The 19,116-nt window shown below is 37.9% G+C and overlaps 1 protein-coding gene across 1 annotated transcript in view; it reads left to right on the top strand.

The window, feature by feature from the left end:
• LOC122739019 (zinc finger protein 850-like) overlaps nucleotides 1-16,978 on the top strand; it is a 70,909-nt gene extending 53,931 nt beyond the window's left edge. The window contains exons 11-15 of the mRNA XM_043980882.1: nucleotides 1,654-1,827; nucleotides 2,582-2,730; nucleotides 12,476-12,602; nucleotides 12,965-13,060; nucleotides 15,505-16,978. Coding sequence (XP_043836817.1) covers nucleotides 1,654-1,827; nucleotides 2,582-2,730; nucleotides 12,476-12,602; nucleotides 12,965-13,060; nucleotides 15,505-16,814 — 1,856 coding nt within the window. The 3' untranslated portion in view covers nucleotides 16,815-16,978. The remainder of the gene's footprint in view (nucleotides 1-1,653; nucleotides 1,828-2,581; nucleotides 2,731-12,475; nucleotides 12,603-12,964; nucleotides 13,061-15,504) is intronic.
• The last annotated feature ends 2,138 nt before the right edge of the window (nucleotides 16,979-19,116 follow it).

Here is a 19,116-nt window from a genome sequence, read left to right as displayed (position 1 = left end):
ATGAAGAGCATAGAGTGTGTGTTTGTATGTGTCAATAGATCCTGCACTGTATGTGTGTGTGAAGGATTAACCCATAGACTACATGTAAAGAACATGAAGTGTGTATACATGTGTCACATACATATACATAGACACATTGTGGGTCAGAACCTATGGTCAGTAAGTGTGTGTTGAACCTGCAGTTTGTGTGTCATTGTGTATATGAGCTGAAACCATAAGTCAGTGCACATATGTGTGTGTTGCTGCAACCCTTTAGTATGAGGAAGCTGCAGTAGGCCTCTGTCTGAGTGGGAGAATTCCCTTCCCCTCTCTCCCTGTCCCCACCCCATGTTCATAGGTACCTGATTATGCAAAGAGCTTGGTGTGTCTCCATGTGTGCACAGGATTCATTGTGTCAGCATATGAAAACCCTAAAGGATCAATGGATATATCTACATAGCTATACATATATACGCACATATACATATGTGTGTGGGAAATACATTGTATTTGTGACTCTGAGGGAAACACCCACAGTATATTTGTGTGAAAAAACCTGCAGTGGATTTTCATATATGAGAATCCACAATGTGTGTATTTGTGTAAAGAAATATCAATGTGTCTCTGTGTGTGCTTGAAGAATTCACAGAGTAGCTCTGAATGTCTGGGGAAATCATATGCATGTTCTATATGAAGAATATACAGTGTTTGTGTGCCTGTGGAAAACCCATAGTTTGTCTGTATGTGAGTCTGTGTTGGAGGAACTCAAAGCTTACCTATATGTGTGTTTGGTGTGCCTGAAGAACCTACAGGTTGTGTCTAGTGTGTGGAAAGAATCTATAGAGTTGTGTGTGTGTATGTATACAATTTATAATGTATGAAGAACTCAGTATTTGTGAAATGAACCCATAGCATATAAAGGACCCGACTCACTCTGTGTGTGTGTGTGTGTGTGTGTGTGAGAGAGAGAGAGAGATGTGCCTGTGACATGAGCCCATAGAGGATATGTGTGTATCTAAGTCCATATGTGATTAACTTATTTTGTATCTGGGAATCCAAAGAACCTAAAGTGTGCCTGTGTCTATGTGTATAAAGAAACAAGTGTGTGTTTGTGTAGAAAGAGCTCCTCCGTGTGTCTGGGTGTCTGTGTTGTATGTGTCTGGCTGTGGCATGTGTCCATCTGTCAAGGTCCATTGGAGGTGTTCTTTTTGGACTGTGTGACCGTAGTCATATGCTGTCTGACATTTTATGCTTCTTGAGATCAGAGACCTGGTTTTTTTTTTCATCTTCTACAGTAGCTGCCATAGGATTCTTTGAATACAGTGGGTGCCCATTAGATACTCTATTATGCCTGCAACATCCTTCCCTCCTCAGATTACCTTTTTTTAAAAAATCTGTATACATGTTGTATCACCGAGCAGAGGCTCCTTGAGGGCAGGATCTGTTTTTTTGTTTTGTCTTTGTATTCCCAGCAGCAGCATAAGGTCTTAGACATAGTAGGTTCTTAAATGCTTGCTGAATTGAATTGAATTCAATATTTGTTTAATGAATGCAGTTCATCATGTGCTCACTTGTATGTCTGGTCCTCTGGCTATCTTTCCAGTGCTCTTCAGGTCTCAGACTATGACTGAGGCTGTTTAATTCTATCTCTTGATTACCTCTTCTCCCCCACAGCAGCCCTGCAAAACTACTGCAGGTTTCTAGCCTGGAACACGAGCGAGAGGATTCCCCTCTGGAGAGCTCAGAGATCTCAGCTCCAGAGTGAAGTTTCCAGAGGCTCCAGACCTGTGAAATCCATTTCAGGAACAGATGCAAGCAGGAGACCTCTAGTCAGACGTTCAGGAAGAGGCAGGTCTTGGAGAAGCTGATGCTTGAGCATTGCCTGATCATTCTGCTGGAATAAATAAGACCGGGGTGATATCAGATATCCAGATACCCTTGCGGAGTGGATGACATTAGGTCAATCTGACCCAAATGCTTGGGGAGAGAGGTAAGAAAGAAGGGGAGGAAGCGTGAATTAACTAGAGAGGAGATTGCATTCTCTGCTAGTTGCCAGAGTAAACTACAGTATTTCAGAAAAGCACATTATTTGACCTGGAATTGCCTTTCCTTTAGAATGATTGTTAATTAGAGAGTTACTATGCTCCCTGGGGAAGCTAAAGTGTACTTTTCACTAAACTACCATTCTTTACTCACCAGGGATGGTTTTGGGAAGAAGTCAAAGGCAGGATATTTCGGTATATTTTAGTGATCTTCTCCTTGGATCTTGGAATGTGGAGAAATGGGGGTTTATAAGATTTTGAATTCTGTGCAATGAACATGAAGTGAGATATTTTGATTTTTGTCTATGCTTTAAAAATGAATGAGGATCACCTTAATAACAACTGTCAGCATTTTACCTCCTCTGGCCTGGTAGTCTTTGGAGGTGGTTTTTAGTTGGGGTTGTAGACAATGTTAAATGCTTAGCTAAAGCCTGGATTCCAGACAGTGGTATCTTTAGATATTTGCTTTGATTTGGGATTAGGGAGGTGCTATTTATGGGCTCCCTCTAACTTCTGTGTGGCCCAGAGGAGGCATATTTGTGCCCTGTGAACATTTGTAGTGTTAAGTCTGGGAACCATAAAGCAAGCCACTTACTCTCAGCAACCTCCTCCTTCCACAGCTCTTCCTTCTCAAGAATCTGCTGTTGCCCAACTGGTGAGCACTAATGAGCTAGAAATGACTTCTGGGCTTCTGACAGCCAGATCCCAGGTGAGTTGGGGGGTTCTTTTCTTTGTCCTGAAATTCTTTTTCTGGTAAGAGAGTGAAAACATGTCCTTCTTCTATCCTGAAGCTTTTTTACCCAACAAAGTTTCATCAAGGAACCTGATCCCTGGATGTTCTAGCCCATGAGACTGGGCGTATGTCCCACTCAGAGGAACAAAGGGGGCCTCTTCCCACACAAGCTTACACTTCAGATTCTTTGCCCATGTATATGTACATAGACATATGCTCTGTGCATTCTTTACAAACACACATGACACTGTGGGAGGTTCTTCACACAGACACACAAATACAGCACTGTAAGTTCAACACTGTCTTGGTTTGTCTCTCTCTCTTCCTGTAGCCCTTCTTGACTTAGTTGCCTTCTGATCTGCTGCCATGATTCTTGATGACTGATGACTTCAGTATTTTTACACTTAGTCCATTTCCAATAATCAGCCCTTTCAGTTTCTAAACCTCCTCAATTCTTTTTTTTTTTTTGTGAGGCAATTGGGGTTAAGTGACTTGCCCAGGGTCACACAGTGCTCTATCCACTGTGCCACCTAGCTGCCCCCCTCAACTCTTATTACTACCATCTACACTCTACTCCTGCCACCCACCTGAGTGGTCACATCCTAGACGTCAGATACCTTTGAAACTATCTAGTGTCAAAAATCTTGAACTCTGAAATTTCTTTCTTTGACCAGTGTCCTGTCCTTTTACCTTTTCTACATCATTTTTCTTGAACCTTCTATTGGCCATCACCATGACTTCTATTCCCCCATCCCACCCTATTCTCCTAGGTTTTCACTTTTATTGTGGCTTCCCTTTCCACCATTATGCTTTTGACACTGTGATCAGTAATATATATAAAATGTTTTCCCACCCTCTGCAGTCTCTCGCCCCTTGATCTTTCACAGTTCCTGTACTTCTAATCCCTAATACTGGATGTTGTGTTCCAACTTCCACACATTGAAATGCTGCTGGAAGAAGACCACACACACACACACACACACACACACACACACACACACACACAATTATCTATCTAATCTTGAGTGGGCCCTTTTTGTGTCCCAGCTGTGTTGATTACCTATTACATTCCCCACAGTGGCCACTCAAAACCTTTCTCTGCAAGCCCCTAACTCTACCTTAACCTCATTCTTTTTCAGGAGGTAATGTCAACTACTACTTTACCAAGAATTAAGTTATCCAACCTGAGTTGCTTTATTTCCTTTTCTACACAATTTATAGTCTCTCTAGGACTGTTCCTATATTCTCTTCCATGTAATCTTAGAAGATGGAAGAGGCCTTTGACCTTCTTAGACCTAACCCTTCTGTTTGTGCCCTTGATCCATTCTCCTTTTCCACTGATCCATCCCCTCTTTCTCTTGTTAACCTTTGAGCTGCCTGCAAACAGTCTCAGGTCTCTCATTCTAAAAAAATTTTCCTTTGACTTTGTTATATCCTTAAACTATTAGATTATCTCCCTTTCACTACTAAATTTCTAGAAAGAGTTGTCTACATTTTCTGATCCCATTACTTGATCCCTCAGAATTCTACAGATACAAACACAGAACAGGAGAACCATAGAGATACATGAGTAAAGATATTCAAGAAAAACACTTAAGAGTTTCATTGCTTTTCCATGAAGAAGTCTCATTCAGCTAAATAGTTTTTCCTTCTTATGCAATAAAGGGTTTTGCAACAAATAATATGATGGACCAGCCTGTAAACACCAGCTTAGACTTTCTGCTTTTGTTTGATTTATCTTCTGCCTATGATCCAAGTGTCCTCCTCAAGGACTACCAATAGCTACTGCTTACAGGTTTTCCTCATTCTCATCCAGTAATATCTTTCTCCTTCTAGGTTCAATTCATGTGCTACTTCCTCCATCATTCTTCCTCAGCTCCCTTTCCTATTGATTCTCTGAGACTTTCCTCCTTGAAATTTCCTATGCATTTATTTATTTTCTGACTTTTATTATAGTTTTTCATATACATATTTCATCCCCCTATCTAATTCCATTCAACAAACTTTTAAAAATTGCCTACTACAGGGCTGGGCACTTGGGATGCAAAGTGGTAACAGTCCCTGCCCTCAAGCAGCTTGCATTCTAAGAGAGTGGGGATTAAGGAGACATATATAATTAAAAGTATAATAAAAGGAAGTGATGGAAACAAAGGAGAGATTTATACAACATGATCTAGATAGGTTAAGAAAGAACACTTTTGTCTTTAGGACGTTTAACTTACTGCAAACTAGTTATTCTCCATTGTCACATAGATGTTTTGTATGTATCTGAGAGACAAATGTCATCCCTAAGTATCTTAGATTCCTTGTGGACATCTGACTTAAGCAAGTTTTATAGGACTAAAGCCTATAATTTACAGCATAGAATAAGAAGTGACTTCTATTTTGTCCATGAACATAAGTTGGGATCCAGCACGATAGATTTCTTCATTTCAAAGTGATCAAAGTAAATACTAGATAATGAAGGTTTTTTTCTAGTTAAGTGTCTACAAGCATACAATGAAAATGTCCCATTAATTCATACAGTTCCTTTTGTTCTGATTGCTTGGTTACTAAGCTATATTCTGGCTTTTGGTTTTCAAGTTATTTTACCGACCAGGAGGATAAGGCACAGATGGCTGGCACAAATATTCAGTTTTTTTAGCAGTCCTGTTTCTCAATGTAAATGAATTGGTGGCAGAACCAGGAGAGAACACTATAACAAGAAATAGAGAGAGATAGAAGAGAGGATCCAGAGTAGGGGGTGGTCAGCAGTGTTATTTTCTACAGGGATGTCAAGAATAACAAGAGCTGTGAGAAGGCCATTGGATGTAACAATAAAAAGATCACTGGTATTCCATAATAGATAAGTAGTCAAAAATATGACCAAACAGTTCTTGAATGCCTTGCAAACTATTAACTATGATAGAGTGTGATGAATACAAAGAAGCATGAAAACATCTACATGAACTGATATAGAGTGAGCAGAGCCAAGAAAACAGTATTCACCATTACTATAACAATGTAAATGGATAGAACAATCACACACACACACACACACATATCAGAAGTGAATGTTGTAAAATTATAAAGACCAAGCATGACTCAAGAGAAGAAATATGAGAGGACACTCCCAACCCACCCCCTTGTGGAGATAGAAGGTCAACAAGTATTGCACATTTTCAGATTTTTTTCATTACATTGATCAGTTGTGCTGATTTCTCCCTTTTATTTATTTTTGTCCTTAAAAATACTTTTTGTTGTACTGGATGGCTCTCTGGGAGGGAAAGAGGAACGGATGCTGGGGGAAATTATTTTGATGTAAAAAGCAAAATACATCAATAAAAACTTATTTTTATAAAAAAAATCATTGGTAACCTTGGAAAAGGCATTTTTAGTGAAATGATAGGGTCAGAAAACAGATTGCAGGTAAATAGGAAATGATAAGTAAGTAGGTGGTAAGACAGTGAAGGCAACAAGTGCAGGCACGTTTTCTAGGACTTTTGCTGTGAAGAGATGCAAAGTTGCAGAATGAATACAGATCTAGCCTTGGAGCTGGGAAGGCCTAAGTTTAAGTCCTTCCTCTGACATCATCATCATCATCATCAATCATTATCAAGAGCTTTATTATCAAGAGCTTTAATGTTTGCAAAGTACTTTACAAATAACCTAATGAGGGGGCAGCTAGGTGGCACAGTGGATAAAGCACTGTCCCAGGATTCAGGAGACCTGAGTTCAAATCTGACCTCAGACACTTGACACTTACTAGCTGTGTGACCCTGGGCAAGTCACTTAACCCTCATTGCCCTGCAAAAAAAAAAAAAAAACCACCAATAAAACAAATAACCAAATGATGGGTGGGAAGAGCAGAGAGGTATTAAGTGACTGGAGATTGCAATGACAGTAAAGAAAAAAAATGAAAACACACAGGAATATTATAGACAAAATATAGTTTTCAGATCAAAATAAAAATACTTTAAGCAGCCAGAAAGAGTTCAAGTACCTATGAGGCAGTCTAGATGACACAAGACTATATACTTCAGTTATTCTAAATGAGAGAGAACCTTGAAATACAATATTACATATTGAATGGCAAATTGATTGTAATCCTCCAAGGAAAAAAAATGGATATTTAACAGCATAGGCAATTTCAAAGTATTCTTAATGAAAAGACCAGAGCTTAATAGAGTCTTTGAAATGCAAATATAAGAAATAAGAGAAAAGGTAAATATATTTGAACAACTAGAAGGGACTGTGATAATAATTTTTTTTTACTGCTCTATATACAACCCTTTTGATAATGAGCCACCTTTCTGTGGTTCATCATCCTCAGACTTGAACAAATAGTATACATGAGCTTAATCCTGGAATAGTATTTGTAATGCTATAATTCCTATCATCAAGATGACTAAGCTACTCTGTTCCCTGTTACAGAGTTTCTTTGTAACATATAAACTGTTTGATACCTACATTTTTCCCCCGGCACTTGCCTTAGAAATCCCATTGTGCTTAGCTGGTGAGTCCCTGAGAGAGCTGGTGACTTTCAGTGACCTCTGTTTAGCTAAAGTGGCCTAGAAATAGATACGTAGGGGGTGGCTAGGTGGCGCAGTGGATAAAGCACTGACCCTGGATTCAGGAGGACCTGAGTTCAAATCCAGCCTCAGACACTTGACACTTATTAGCTGTATGACCCTGAGTAAGTCACTTAACCCCCATTGCCCCATCAAAAGAAAAAAAAAGAAAAAAAAAAGAAAGAGATACCTAATAGTTATTGCACTTCTGAAAGCTTTTGAATTTAAGAAATATGGTCTAGACATGTCACTATAGTCTTTTTGGTAGGATTTTAATTAAAATGTTTATATCAGAACTGGTCTGTCTTATTAGGACCATTTTTGAGTAAAAAAAAAAAAAGAACTTTGTAGAATGTTTTCCTTCTCAATTTGCTTTTTTTAAAATTTTTTGCGAGGCAATTGGGGTTAACACAGGGTCACACAGCTAGCATTAAGTGTCTGAGGCCGGATTTGAACTCAGGTCCTCCTGACTCCAGGGCTGGCGCTCTATCCACTGCACCACCTAGCTGCCCCTCTCAATTTGCTTTTTTAAAATGTTATTCTTTTAAAAATAAATGTAACAGGGGCGGCTAGGTGGCGCAGTGGATAAAGCACCAGCCCTGGATTCAGGAGTACCTGAGTTCAAATCCGGCCTCAGACACTTGACACTTACCAGCTGTGTGACCCTGGGCAAGTCACTTAACCCCATTGGCCCACAAAAAAACCAAACCAAACCAAACCAAAACAAAACAAAAATAAATGTAACAGAATTTGCCCCAATATTTTTTCCTTTTACCCCTTTCAGATAGGAATAGCTATTTCATATAACAATATTTTTAAATGTTGTATTACCTTTTAATTTAATTTGTTAAACACTTCCCAATTACACTTTTATCTTTAAAAATTTATTTTAGTTCCACATTTTCTCCTTTCCTCTACCCCCTTTTCTACCCATTGAGAAGGTAAGACATATGATAACCCGTTGTACATAAGAAATCATGCAAAAACATAATATTTTGTAAAGAAAAAGTTTAATGCAACTTTATTCTCATAGTCTCTTTTCTCCGCATTACTCTCTTTTCCTAGTTTTGGTGCTTTACTTGACCTGTTCTTTTTTCTTTCTTTTTGTCTAGTTATCTAATTTCCCCATTCTTTCCCCTCTCCTTCAATTTGTTTTGTTAAGGTTTTTTTTTTTATTTACTGTGCCTTTGTCCTAAAAATTATTTTCTTTTTTCATTCTTTCCATTAATTCTCTTCCTTTCTATCCTAGATTTTTATTATTATAGTCACGATATTTATACTCCTCATGGAATTAAAGCTTCTAGGATACCTATTATGAATCCCTCTAAGCAATGTTGTGTTATTGTTTTATAGATCTTTTTCCTCCCTTTTTTCTGTTATTCACTCTTAGAAGTATCAATTCTTTGGGGCAGCTCAGTGGCACAGTGGATAGGAGGATCTGAGTTCAAATTCGGCCTCAGACACTTAACACTTACTAGCTGTGTGACCCTGGGCAAGTCACTTAACCCCAATTGCCTCACCAAAAAAAAAAAAGAAAAGAAAAGAAAAGAAAGAAAGAAAGAAAGAAAGAAAGAAAGAAAGAAAGAAAGAAAGAAAGAAAGAAAGAAAGAAAGAAAGAAAGAAAAAAGAAGTATCAATTTCTCCAGGATATAGAGAATGGAAGTATTGCTTCAGGACAGAAATTATCCTCTGTCCCAAATCATTTTCCCCAATTTGTCATAAAATCTCTTCTCAGAGTCCATGCCCTCTACCTTTCTTGATGTCAGTTGTCCTCAGGAGCTCTGATTCCCCTTCTCCTGAGGCAGAATGTTTTCTATGGACGCACAGCATTCTCAGAAGTAGTGGGGGTGGGGTGGGTCGGGTCGGGTCTCTAAGTATTGGATCCCTCCAAATTTTGCCCATTTATGGTCCCCACAGAATATCTCTCTCTCCCCATGGAAATGGTTTTCAGGAAGAACACTCTCCCACTACTGAATCAACATTTTCCCCTCTCTTTTCCCATTTCATTCCCTCCCTTTACAGCCTTGCCCATTCTTCCATAGACCCTTGCTGAGAGATTATAGGAATTATTTTCTTTTAATTGTCTACAATTGACTCGATTAGGGTACATCATGTGTTCCCCTCTTTTTTCTTCCTCTCTTTTCCTATTTTATGTTTCCCCATCCTGAAGTTTAGTCCAACAAAAAGGTAGTGTGTTGTGAGGTTTAGTTATTGGTGTTTCAAACCCCTTTCTCTTCCATCCACTACTTCTATTTAAATACTTTGTTCACCCTTGTTTCCTTGCATTCTTTTAGAAATAAATATCTTAATTATCCCTGTTATTATTTTTTGTTGTGTTTAATCCCATAGGTGTCATCCTAGTCCTCCCACACACACACACACACACACACACACCCCTTTTTTTTCCTGGAGTAATTTTTTCATTACTTGTAGTTCCCTTAGTTTCTATATTTGTTTATATTTCTTTTGTTTCTGTTGTTTGGAAAACAAATAATCTGTGTATATGTATGTATATTTTAGTAGGAATACTTTCAACATCTCTCTTTTATCAGACTTCCATTTGATGGATGATCGCTTTCCATTGATGATTATAGGCTAAGGTGTTCAGGATATGTCACTTTGGGTTGCATTGCGAACTACTAGTTCCTGTGGGTACAGAAGAGATTTGCATCATTCAAATTTCTTTTCCTTTATATTTCAAGATCTTCCTCTGAGTCTCTTGTAGAATTTGTTTGTCATTGGAATTATGAAGTTTAACCACTGTGTGTCTTCGAGTTTGCAGCATAGGGTTTTATTTTTGTTTCTGTTTTTTTCCCCCTGGAGAGATCTGTGAGTTCTTTCTATTAGAATTTCATTTTCTGTGTTCAAATGTTCTGTTTCTTCACCAATTTTCAAAGTATCTTCTTTTGTATTTATTTTGGGTTTGTTAATTTGATGATTCTCTAGTTTTTAAAATTGCATTCTCAATCTTCTCATTTTCTGTTTTGTAATGTGTGCTTTCAGAAATATAATCTTTTCTCAGAGGTCTGTTTTAGCTTCATCCTCAATCTAGTGCTCATTCGTCATTCTCCTCAACCTCTCTGTAGCTTCTGACATTGTTAATCCCTCTCTCCTCCCTGTTGCTCTCTTCTCTCTAGGTTTTCAGGATACCATACGACTCTCCTGGTTCTCCTCCTACTTACCCAACTGCTCCTTATTAGTTTCCTTTGCTGTATCCTCCAGATCATGTTCTCTAACTGTAGGTGTCCCTCATGATTCTGTCCTGGGCTCTTTTTCTCTTCTCCCCCTATACTACTTAACGTGGTAATCTCATCAACTCCCTTGGATTTATTTACCATCTCTATGCTGATGATTCTCGAATATACCCATCCCGCTCCAACTTCTCTGCTGACCTCCAGTCTCCCATCTCCAGCTGCCTTTCAGACATCTCAAACTGGATGTCCCCTAGACATCTCAGACCTATCAAAAATGAAACCCACTTTCCCCCTAAACCTGTCCTTTTTTCCCCCCCAGTCTTCCCTGTTGTGGTATTAGTGACCTCTTCCTTATAGTTTCTCAGGCTGGCAATCTAGGAGTAATCCTGGACTCCTCACTGTCTCTCACTCTACCTACCTACTCTTCTATCCAGTGACACTGACCTGCTTGCTGTTCTACAAATAGGATATTCCATCTCTTGGCTCTCTCCCCCATGCCTGGAATGTGTTCTCTCTCTCTCCTCATCTCTACCTACTGCCCTCTCTGGCTTCCTTTAAATCCTGTCTCATCTCCTACAGGAAGCCTTTCCCAACCTCTCTTAAATTTAGAGCCTCAGTTATTTCCTGTGTAATGATTGGAATGATGCCACCTGCTGGAGACTTACTATAGGAAAGCTCCACCATGAGGAGAATGCCTCTGAGGGTAAGGCCATGCAGCTTTTCCTTGGCATCGGGAAGTGACATTTGCTCATGGGTACTGTCTATCAAGGCTACCAGCCGATCAACTTGAGGAGCCTCCCATTTCTGGGAGGAACACACGAAGTAGGAAGCGGATGCTGGGGGAGGAGTTCTCTCTCTTTGGGTTCCTGACTTCACGATGGTGGAGGAGAGAGACTCCAGAGGACTTCACAAGGGAATTGAGGAAAGATAGGATTGCCAGGCTATAGGAATTCTGTTCTCAATCTTTCTCTTTCTATCTTTCAATAAACCCTTAAAAACCTAAACTCATATTATCAGTGATTTTAGTCAGTTTCCCCCCAAACTGGGGGAACAGATTAGAACCCACATTTAGAATTTTAAATTACACACCTGTTTATCCCACGTATAACTTTTTTGTACATTTTGTTTGCTTGTCATCTCCCCCATTAAACTATGAGGATCTTGAAGGCAGGTACTGGGTTTTGGCTTTTTGTCTTTTGCCTCTTTATAGCCCCAGCACTTAGCACAGTGCTTGGCATATAGTAGGTACTTAATAAGTATTTACTGACACTCTGTTTCAGAGAGAAAGACCGAGGGGTAAGAAAAAAAAAAACAGAGCTCCTCTTCTCAAACTTCCTTGTATTTAACTACCTTGTATTCTCTTTATATTTATTCCCTCTAGATTTACAAAATATATATAGACTAGTTTCCCCATATAATATCATTATTAGTGATAATAATACCACTTATGAATACTTTAAGGCTTGTAAAGTGCTTTACAAACATCTCATTTTATCCTCATAAGATCCCTAAGAAGTAGGTAGTATTACTCTACAGCTAAGGAAACTGAAGTAGAGAGTAAATAACTTGCTCAGGATTACACAGATAGAAATTTCTGAGGCTGGATTTGATTTCAGGTCCACAGGTTTTGATTTTATGTCCAGTGCTCTAGAATCCACTGTGCCACCTAACTGCCTTTTGATTAACGATTATTTCATTCATTGTATTTGTAGGCCCAGTGCCTAGCACTATACTTGGCACATAGGCTTAATAAATACTTGATGTTTGCTCAGGAGGCTGGTTGCAGTTAGATAGAAAAAAAAATTTTCTAACCTTTAGAGGGAAAAAAGTAGATTGAGCTGCGTTATGAGAGAGTGACTTCTCTAGGATTAAAATAGAGGTCGGATGACTAAACATAGTCAACTGGAGAAGGATGTATAGAGACTATATTCATTAACATGAACTTTAAGGGAGGTCAGCATTTGTTTTGCTTTTCAGGAAACATTAACATTCAAGGATGTAGCTGTGGACTTTACTCAGGAGGAATGGGGGCATCTGGATCCTGCTCAGAGATATTTATACAGGGATGTAATGCTGGAGAACTATAGGAACCTGGTCTCATTGGGTAAGTGTACTTTTCCTATGGGACTCAGGGTCATTCTATTCATTGTAGCATCTTTATTTCCTTAGTTATTAAAAAATGAGGGTGGGGGCTCTGATATATTTCTTTGGATAGAGGCTTATGGCTCAATGATAAGTGATCTATAGCCTTTTGGTCACAGAAACAAAATGTTCCCACTATCTGTTTCTAAGTGAAAGGTCATACTTTGTAGAGGATGAAATAGATGCTTTCTTTGTGCTGTCTTTGATGCTACAACTATTTTTATCCTTCCGAGATCCTGAAGAAGGAGGAGATTGGAATTTTTCTGGGATGGTTCTTTTTTCTGAGCATAACTACCTAAGTCTTTTGTCTTTCCATATGAGCAGGACATCAATTTTCCAAACCTGATGTGATCTCCCAGTTGGAGCAAGGAGAAGAGCCTTGGCTGGTAAAGAGAGAAGTTCCAAGAGATACTTTTCCAGGTGAGTGAAAGAGAACCAGGCACGTAACAGAGTGATTGTAACAGAGTCATGAGAGGTTATCATCTTAGAACTATTGATGTCATAATTCTACTTAAAGTCCTCCAGGGTTACTTTGCATAAACTCCCTCAAATATCTCAAACATCTTGTGTAAGAGTATGTCAGCTTATCAATTAACCAGTGAATCAACAGACATTTGTTAAGTTTTTATTATGCCAGGGAGTAATATGTAAGAATCCTGGAAAGGTAGTAAGGGGCTACTTTCTGAAGAGCTTTAAATGCCAAGAGAGAGGAATTTCTATTTTATCTTAGAGACATTGAGACATTGGGGACCCCCTTGGGTTTATTGAGTAGTGAATGACACAGTCATATCTATGCTTTATTAAAATAACTTTAACACCTGTATTAAGGATAGATTGGAATTGGGAAGATGCTTGAGGCAGGGAGACTGAATAGTAGACTATTGCAAATAGTCTAGGCAAGAGTTGATTAGGGCCTGAAATAGGATGGTGGCTGTGTGTGCAGAGAAGGGACTAGATTCAAGAGATGTTGTAGAGATAGAAACAAGGTTTGGAAACTGAATGAATACATGGGGTGGGTGAAAGTGAGAAGGCAAGGAAGATACCAAAGTTAAACCCAAATAACTGGAAGAATGGTGGCATCGTCAGTTGTGATAGGAAAATTTGGAAGAGGGAGTTAGGGGTTGAGACAAGGTACTGAATTCTATTTGGACATGTTGAATTTGAGATGCCTACAGGACATCCAGTGTGAAATGTCCAGCAGGTAGTTGGTAATGATGGACTAGAGCTGAGGAGAGAAACTGGTAGTGGATGGATCAATCTAGGAATCATTTGCAAAGATATGTTCATTGAACCCATGAAAACTATTGATGTCACCAACTGAGAAAACATAAATTAAAAAGAGAACACCACCCAGGCCAGAGCCTTGGGTAATACCAACAGTTAGTGAGTATGTCATGGACAGAGAACCAGCAAAGGAAACTTAAGAAAGAATGGTCACATAGGTAAGGAAGAAAATCAAAAGAGAGTAGTGTCATAAGAACCAAAAGAGGAGAGAATATTTAGGAAGACAAAATAGTAAAGTATCAAATGCTACAGAGAGATCTAAAAGGATGTAGTCTGAGAAAGGGCCATTAGATTTTGCAATCAAAAAGTCATTGATTCTTCTCTCATAACATGACTAATGCAGAAATATGTTGAATGTGATAGTACATATATAACCTATATCAGATTGCTTGATGTCTTGGGGAGGAGGGAGGGAAGGGAGGGAGGGAGAAAAAATTGAAACTAGAAATCTTATAAAAACAAATGTTGGGGGCAGCTAGGTGGCGCAATGGATAAAGCACCGGCCCTGGATTCAGGAGTACCTGAGTTCAAATTTGACCTCAGACACTTGACACTTATTAGCTGTGTGACCCTGGGCAGGTCACTTAACCCCCACTGCCCCGCAAAAAAAAAAAAAACAAAAAAAAACAACCCCACCAAAAAACAAAAAACAAAAAACCCCAAATGTTGAAAACTATCTCTAAATGTAACTGGAAAATAATAAAATATTTATTAAAAAAGTCATTGATAACTTTCTAAAAAGCAGTTACAGGTGGATGAGGTATGAGCCAGATTGCAGGAGAGAGTGAGAGAAGAAATGAAGGCACTGAGCATAACATATTCTGGGAGTTTAGCTGAGAAAAGAATGAGATATCCATAGGATGATATCTATTAGGGTTGTTGGAGACTTGGCTATATATTTAGGTGGTAGGCAAGAAACCAGTAGGTAGGGAGAAAATGAATATTAAAGAAAGGGCACCAACAGTTTAGCTTCAGACCCATTTATAGGTCCTAATGACCTTTCTAGGTCTGTATAGGAAATGATCGTAATTAGGTGGAGACTAGATCACTATGGCTACAGATGGGCTCTAACTATGGTTAGAGAGATTATTGAAGAGAAGCTGGGGATGCAGAAGAGTCCTTACTTATATACATGGAAATGTTGTTTGTGAATGATTCTTTTAGTATCAGTGGTATTAGTTGGGAGAAATAATACAAGGAAACCCAGGAAATCAGTTAGGATTCCATTACAATAACCTAGATGACCTTTTATAATACTGATATTTGACCCTAGACAAATACCTTCTATTTAGGCTATTCTAGCTTTCTTACCTCTTAATCTTCTTTGGTGGGCTTGTGTCCATTTCCATGCTCATTGTTCACACTGAATCAGCTCTTTTCAATCATCTGTGTCCTCTACTTATTTCCATTCCTGTCTTTAGAGTACAACAGTATATTTGAAAATTGTCAAAAACCACCTATGCACTTATCATTTTTATTCTCCTGTTTTTATTTTATGGTTTCCATTCTTGTAGTGTACACTCTTTTAGCACATTCTTTTAGGTACAAGGGCACAATTGCATTTTTTTTTATTCTTTCAGATTTGGAGACTGTGCCTGAAATCATTGTGTCAACTCTAAAGCAAGCTATTTCTGAGAAGCAGTTACGCCAGGAGGTGACAGTGGAGAGATTCACAAGGGATTTTTTCTGTTACTCTAATCTAGGACAAGCTTGGGAATCTGTTGGCCAGTATGGGAGACAGCAAAGAATCCAGGAGAGACATCTGAGACAAATGATAGTCCCCCAGAAGAAAATGCTGCCTGTGAAGAGGGACCCTGAATATAATGTGTATAATCTGAGTTCAGTCCTTATTACAGAAGAGAGTGTTCCTAGAAAAGAGAGATATCCTGAATGTAACATATATGAAAAAACCTTCAAATGTAACTCACATTTAATTAGACATCAGACAATTTGTACAGCAAAGAAACCCTTTGAGTGTAATGAATGTGGTAAATCTTTCAGTAAAAGTGCACTCCTTCGGCAGCATCAAGTAGTACATACTGGAGAGAAACCCTATAAATGTAATGAATGTGAAAAAGCTTTCAGTAAAGGTGCCCTCCTTATTCAACATCAGAGAGTCCATACTGGAGAGAAACCCTATAAATGTAATGACTGTGAAAAAGCTTTCAGTAAGGCTGCACTACTTATGCAACATCAGAGAGTCCATACTGGAGAAAAACCCTATATGTGTAATGAATGTGGGAAAGCATTTAGTCAGAGCATATGCCTTACTCGCCATAAGAGAATTCACACTGGAGAGAAACCCTATGAATGTAATGAATGTGGAAAGACGTTTAGATTGCGTGGACACCTTACTCAACATCAGAGAATTCATACTGGAGAGAAACCATATAAATGTAACGAATGTGGGAAAACCTTCAGTCAGAGTACAGACCGTACTCAACATGAGAGAATTCATACGGGAGAGAAACCCTATAAATGTATTGAATGTGGGAAAACCTTCATTCAGAGTACACACTTAACTCAGCATCAGAGAATTCATACTGGAGAAAAACCCTATGAATGTAGTGACTGTGGAAAAGCATTTTGTGATAGGTCATCCTTTACTAAACATCAAAGGATTCACACTGGAGAGAAACCCTATGAATGCACTGAATGTGGGAAAGCCTTTATTAGAAGTTCAGACCTTATTCAACATCATAGAACGCATACTGGAGAGAAACCTTATGAATGTAATTCATGTGGGAAAGCATTCAGCCTGCATGTACACCTTACTCGACATCAGAGAATCCACACTGGAGAGAAACCCTATAAATGTAATCAATGTGGGAATGCCTTTAGGCATAGTTCAGCCCTAGTCAGACATCAGAGACTTCATAGTGGAGAGTAGCTCTGAGTATTTAGTCAATAATGTAAAACTTTTAGACTTGTCCCTTATTTATATACTCTATAGTCACAATGTCACATAAGTTACCAGTTATCATTTTGAGTTTGTAAAATGGGAAATATGCTCCCTTTCCCTTTCTCTGCTATTTCTTTCTCTTCCTTTTTTTTTTTTTTTTTTTTTTTTTTGGTGTGGCAAGGAGGGTTAAGTGACTTGCCCAGGGTCACAGAGCTAGTAAGTGTCAAGTGTCTGAGGTCAAATTTGAACTCAGGTCCTCCTGAATACAGGGCCAGTGCTTTATCCACTGCACCACCTAGCTGCTCCCTTTCTCTTCTACAATAAAAGCTAGCACCTATGAAGTGAGGTTAAATCAGTTCATCCCAAAGCAGTTTATCTGATAAATTTGTTTAATAATTAATTCACCTAATACAAATTTTCTAAGAATAATAAGCATTTTAATTTTGATTCTTTAAAAATTACCTATTTTATAAGGATATTTTTTAACTTCCATTAATTATTTTCAAATCATTTTTGTTAATGAAACAATAGTGATGAATGAATATACCTAATAGGATTAGGAATGTTGATCATTGCCCTTAAGTGAATTGGCCTGCTTTTTTTATAATATAATTGCAAAGAAATGTAATTGGAAAGTTTTCTTGTGTAGGTTATGAGGTAATAATGCCTGAATTTCACAGTGTCTTAAAAATAATAGAAATAACTATTTTTTAAATAGAAATAATTTTTCAGTCACAGTAGCTCATGAAAACATCTACTACGTCAATTTTTTTTACAGGGCATTGGTAAAGGGAATACACACCCCATATTCTGTTATGATTATTCATGTCCTTCAAATATTTATTTAAAAAACAAATCTTTTTCAATAAAACAGTGTAACTTAAGAAAAGTTTCAGAAGAAAAGTAATGAACAAATACAGATAGCCTTTATAATTAATGCCATTTATATTACTGGAAAAGTAATTTAAAGCAAAGTAACATAATTCCCATCTGATTTTTACGTGGGAACAATTTTATAATAGGGGTCACATCCCTTACCAAAGGCCTGATGTTCATCTTTTTTTTTTTTGATGCTCATCTTTTTAAAAAAAATGTTAGCAAACACTTTTTAAAAACCAACTTTAAATGGTTTAGTCTGTGTGATAACAAATTTTCTAAAGTATATATGGAAGTTAACTCAACAGGACAACACAATAACAACAAAAAAAATCATAGTGTATTCTACCAAATTCTTAATGTTTTTATAATTGTTGCCTTATTTTGTACTATAGGAAATCAGAAAATAAAAGAAAACCTTTGTCATGATCATGAAATGGGAAAGTACCCCTTGTTACCTTTCATGTTTTGCTGCTTTTGTCTCATTACAAATTTTCTTGTAATATTAACCATAGAAATTGATACCAATTTGTTAGCATTTCTCTTATGTTTGGTAACAGAATGTCTTTATTCGTTTTGAACTGTTATCTAAGCACTAACAGTTTCACCTTATACCTTGATATTTTGCAGAGCAGAGTTAACTTGAAAATGCATGAAATAGCTCTTGCTGGCACAAAAATATTCATCCTATGATCTATCACTATGTCGTGGCTTGATAATACTGAAAAACCTCAGAGTTTTGGCTTCAGTGGTAATCAAACTCAAAGTTGTAAGTTTGATTCTGAATTTGCAAAGTATATGTTGAAAAAGTTGATAAATGTCCTAGGTATTTGTGTTTGTATTTATATTTCTGTCTGTAATAATTATAAAACATGTTTTAAAATTTTTTCCTGATTACTAGAAAGGTGAAAATTTATAATATAGTGATGTAATTTTAATACTCTTGTATTTATTTTTTTGTAAGACAAAGTTTCCAATGCCAGCTGATTCTTTTTGTTGTCTGTCAGTCAATTCAGTACTGCCAGTGAATGTGAAGCTAAGACAGAACCACCGGGGCTGGAGAGTCAGAAAAAAAATAAAGTTTGGAAGCCAACTTCATCCCCTGAGAACCCAGACCTCATAATGTCTAGTGGGGACCAGTCCAACTGGTAGAATTCAATTGGGAGACAGAATGTTTGTATTTATCTTCAGATAAATGGTGAGGAAGAAGAAGACTCCAAATCTAATGAGATGCTATAGCCTGAAGTCCAAACAGGAGAATAATATTACTTGGTAAACAGAAGAACAAGGGTAGGATGTTGCTAGGTTCATAATCTAGTGTGAAATATTCTGCGAAGGGCCAAATTGATGACTCTAAGAGCAATACTGATCTCAGACTCAAATTTTTCATTCTTGTAACAAGATTGAGGCAAGT

Source organism: Dromiciops gliroides, chromosome 2 (genome assembly GCF_019393635.1).
Source record: "Dromiciops gliroides isolate mDroGli1 chromosome 2, mDroGli1.pri, whole genome shotgun sequence".
In the NCBI taxonomy this organism is placed as follows: Eukaryota; Metazoa; Chordata; class Mammalia; order Microbiotheria; family Microbiotheriidae; genus Dromiciops; species Dromiciops gliroides.
This window is presented reverse-complemented; position numbering and strand designations above follow the sequence as displayed.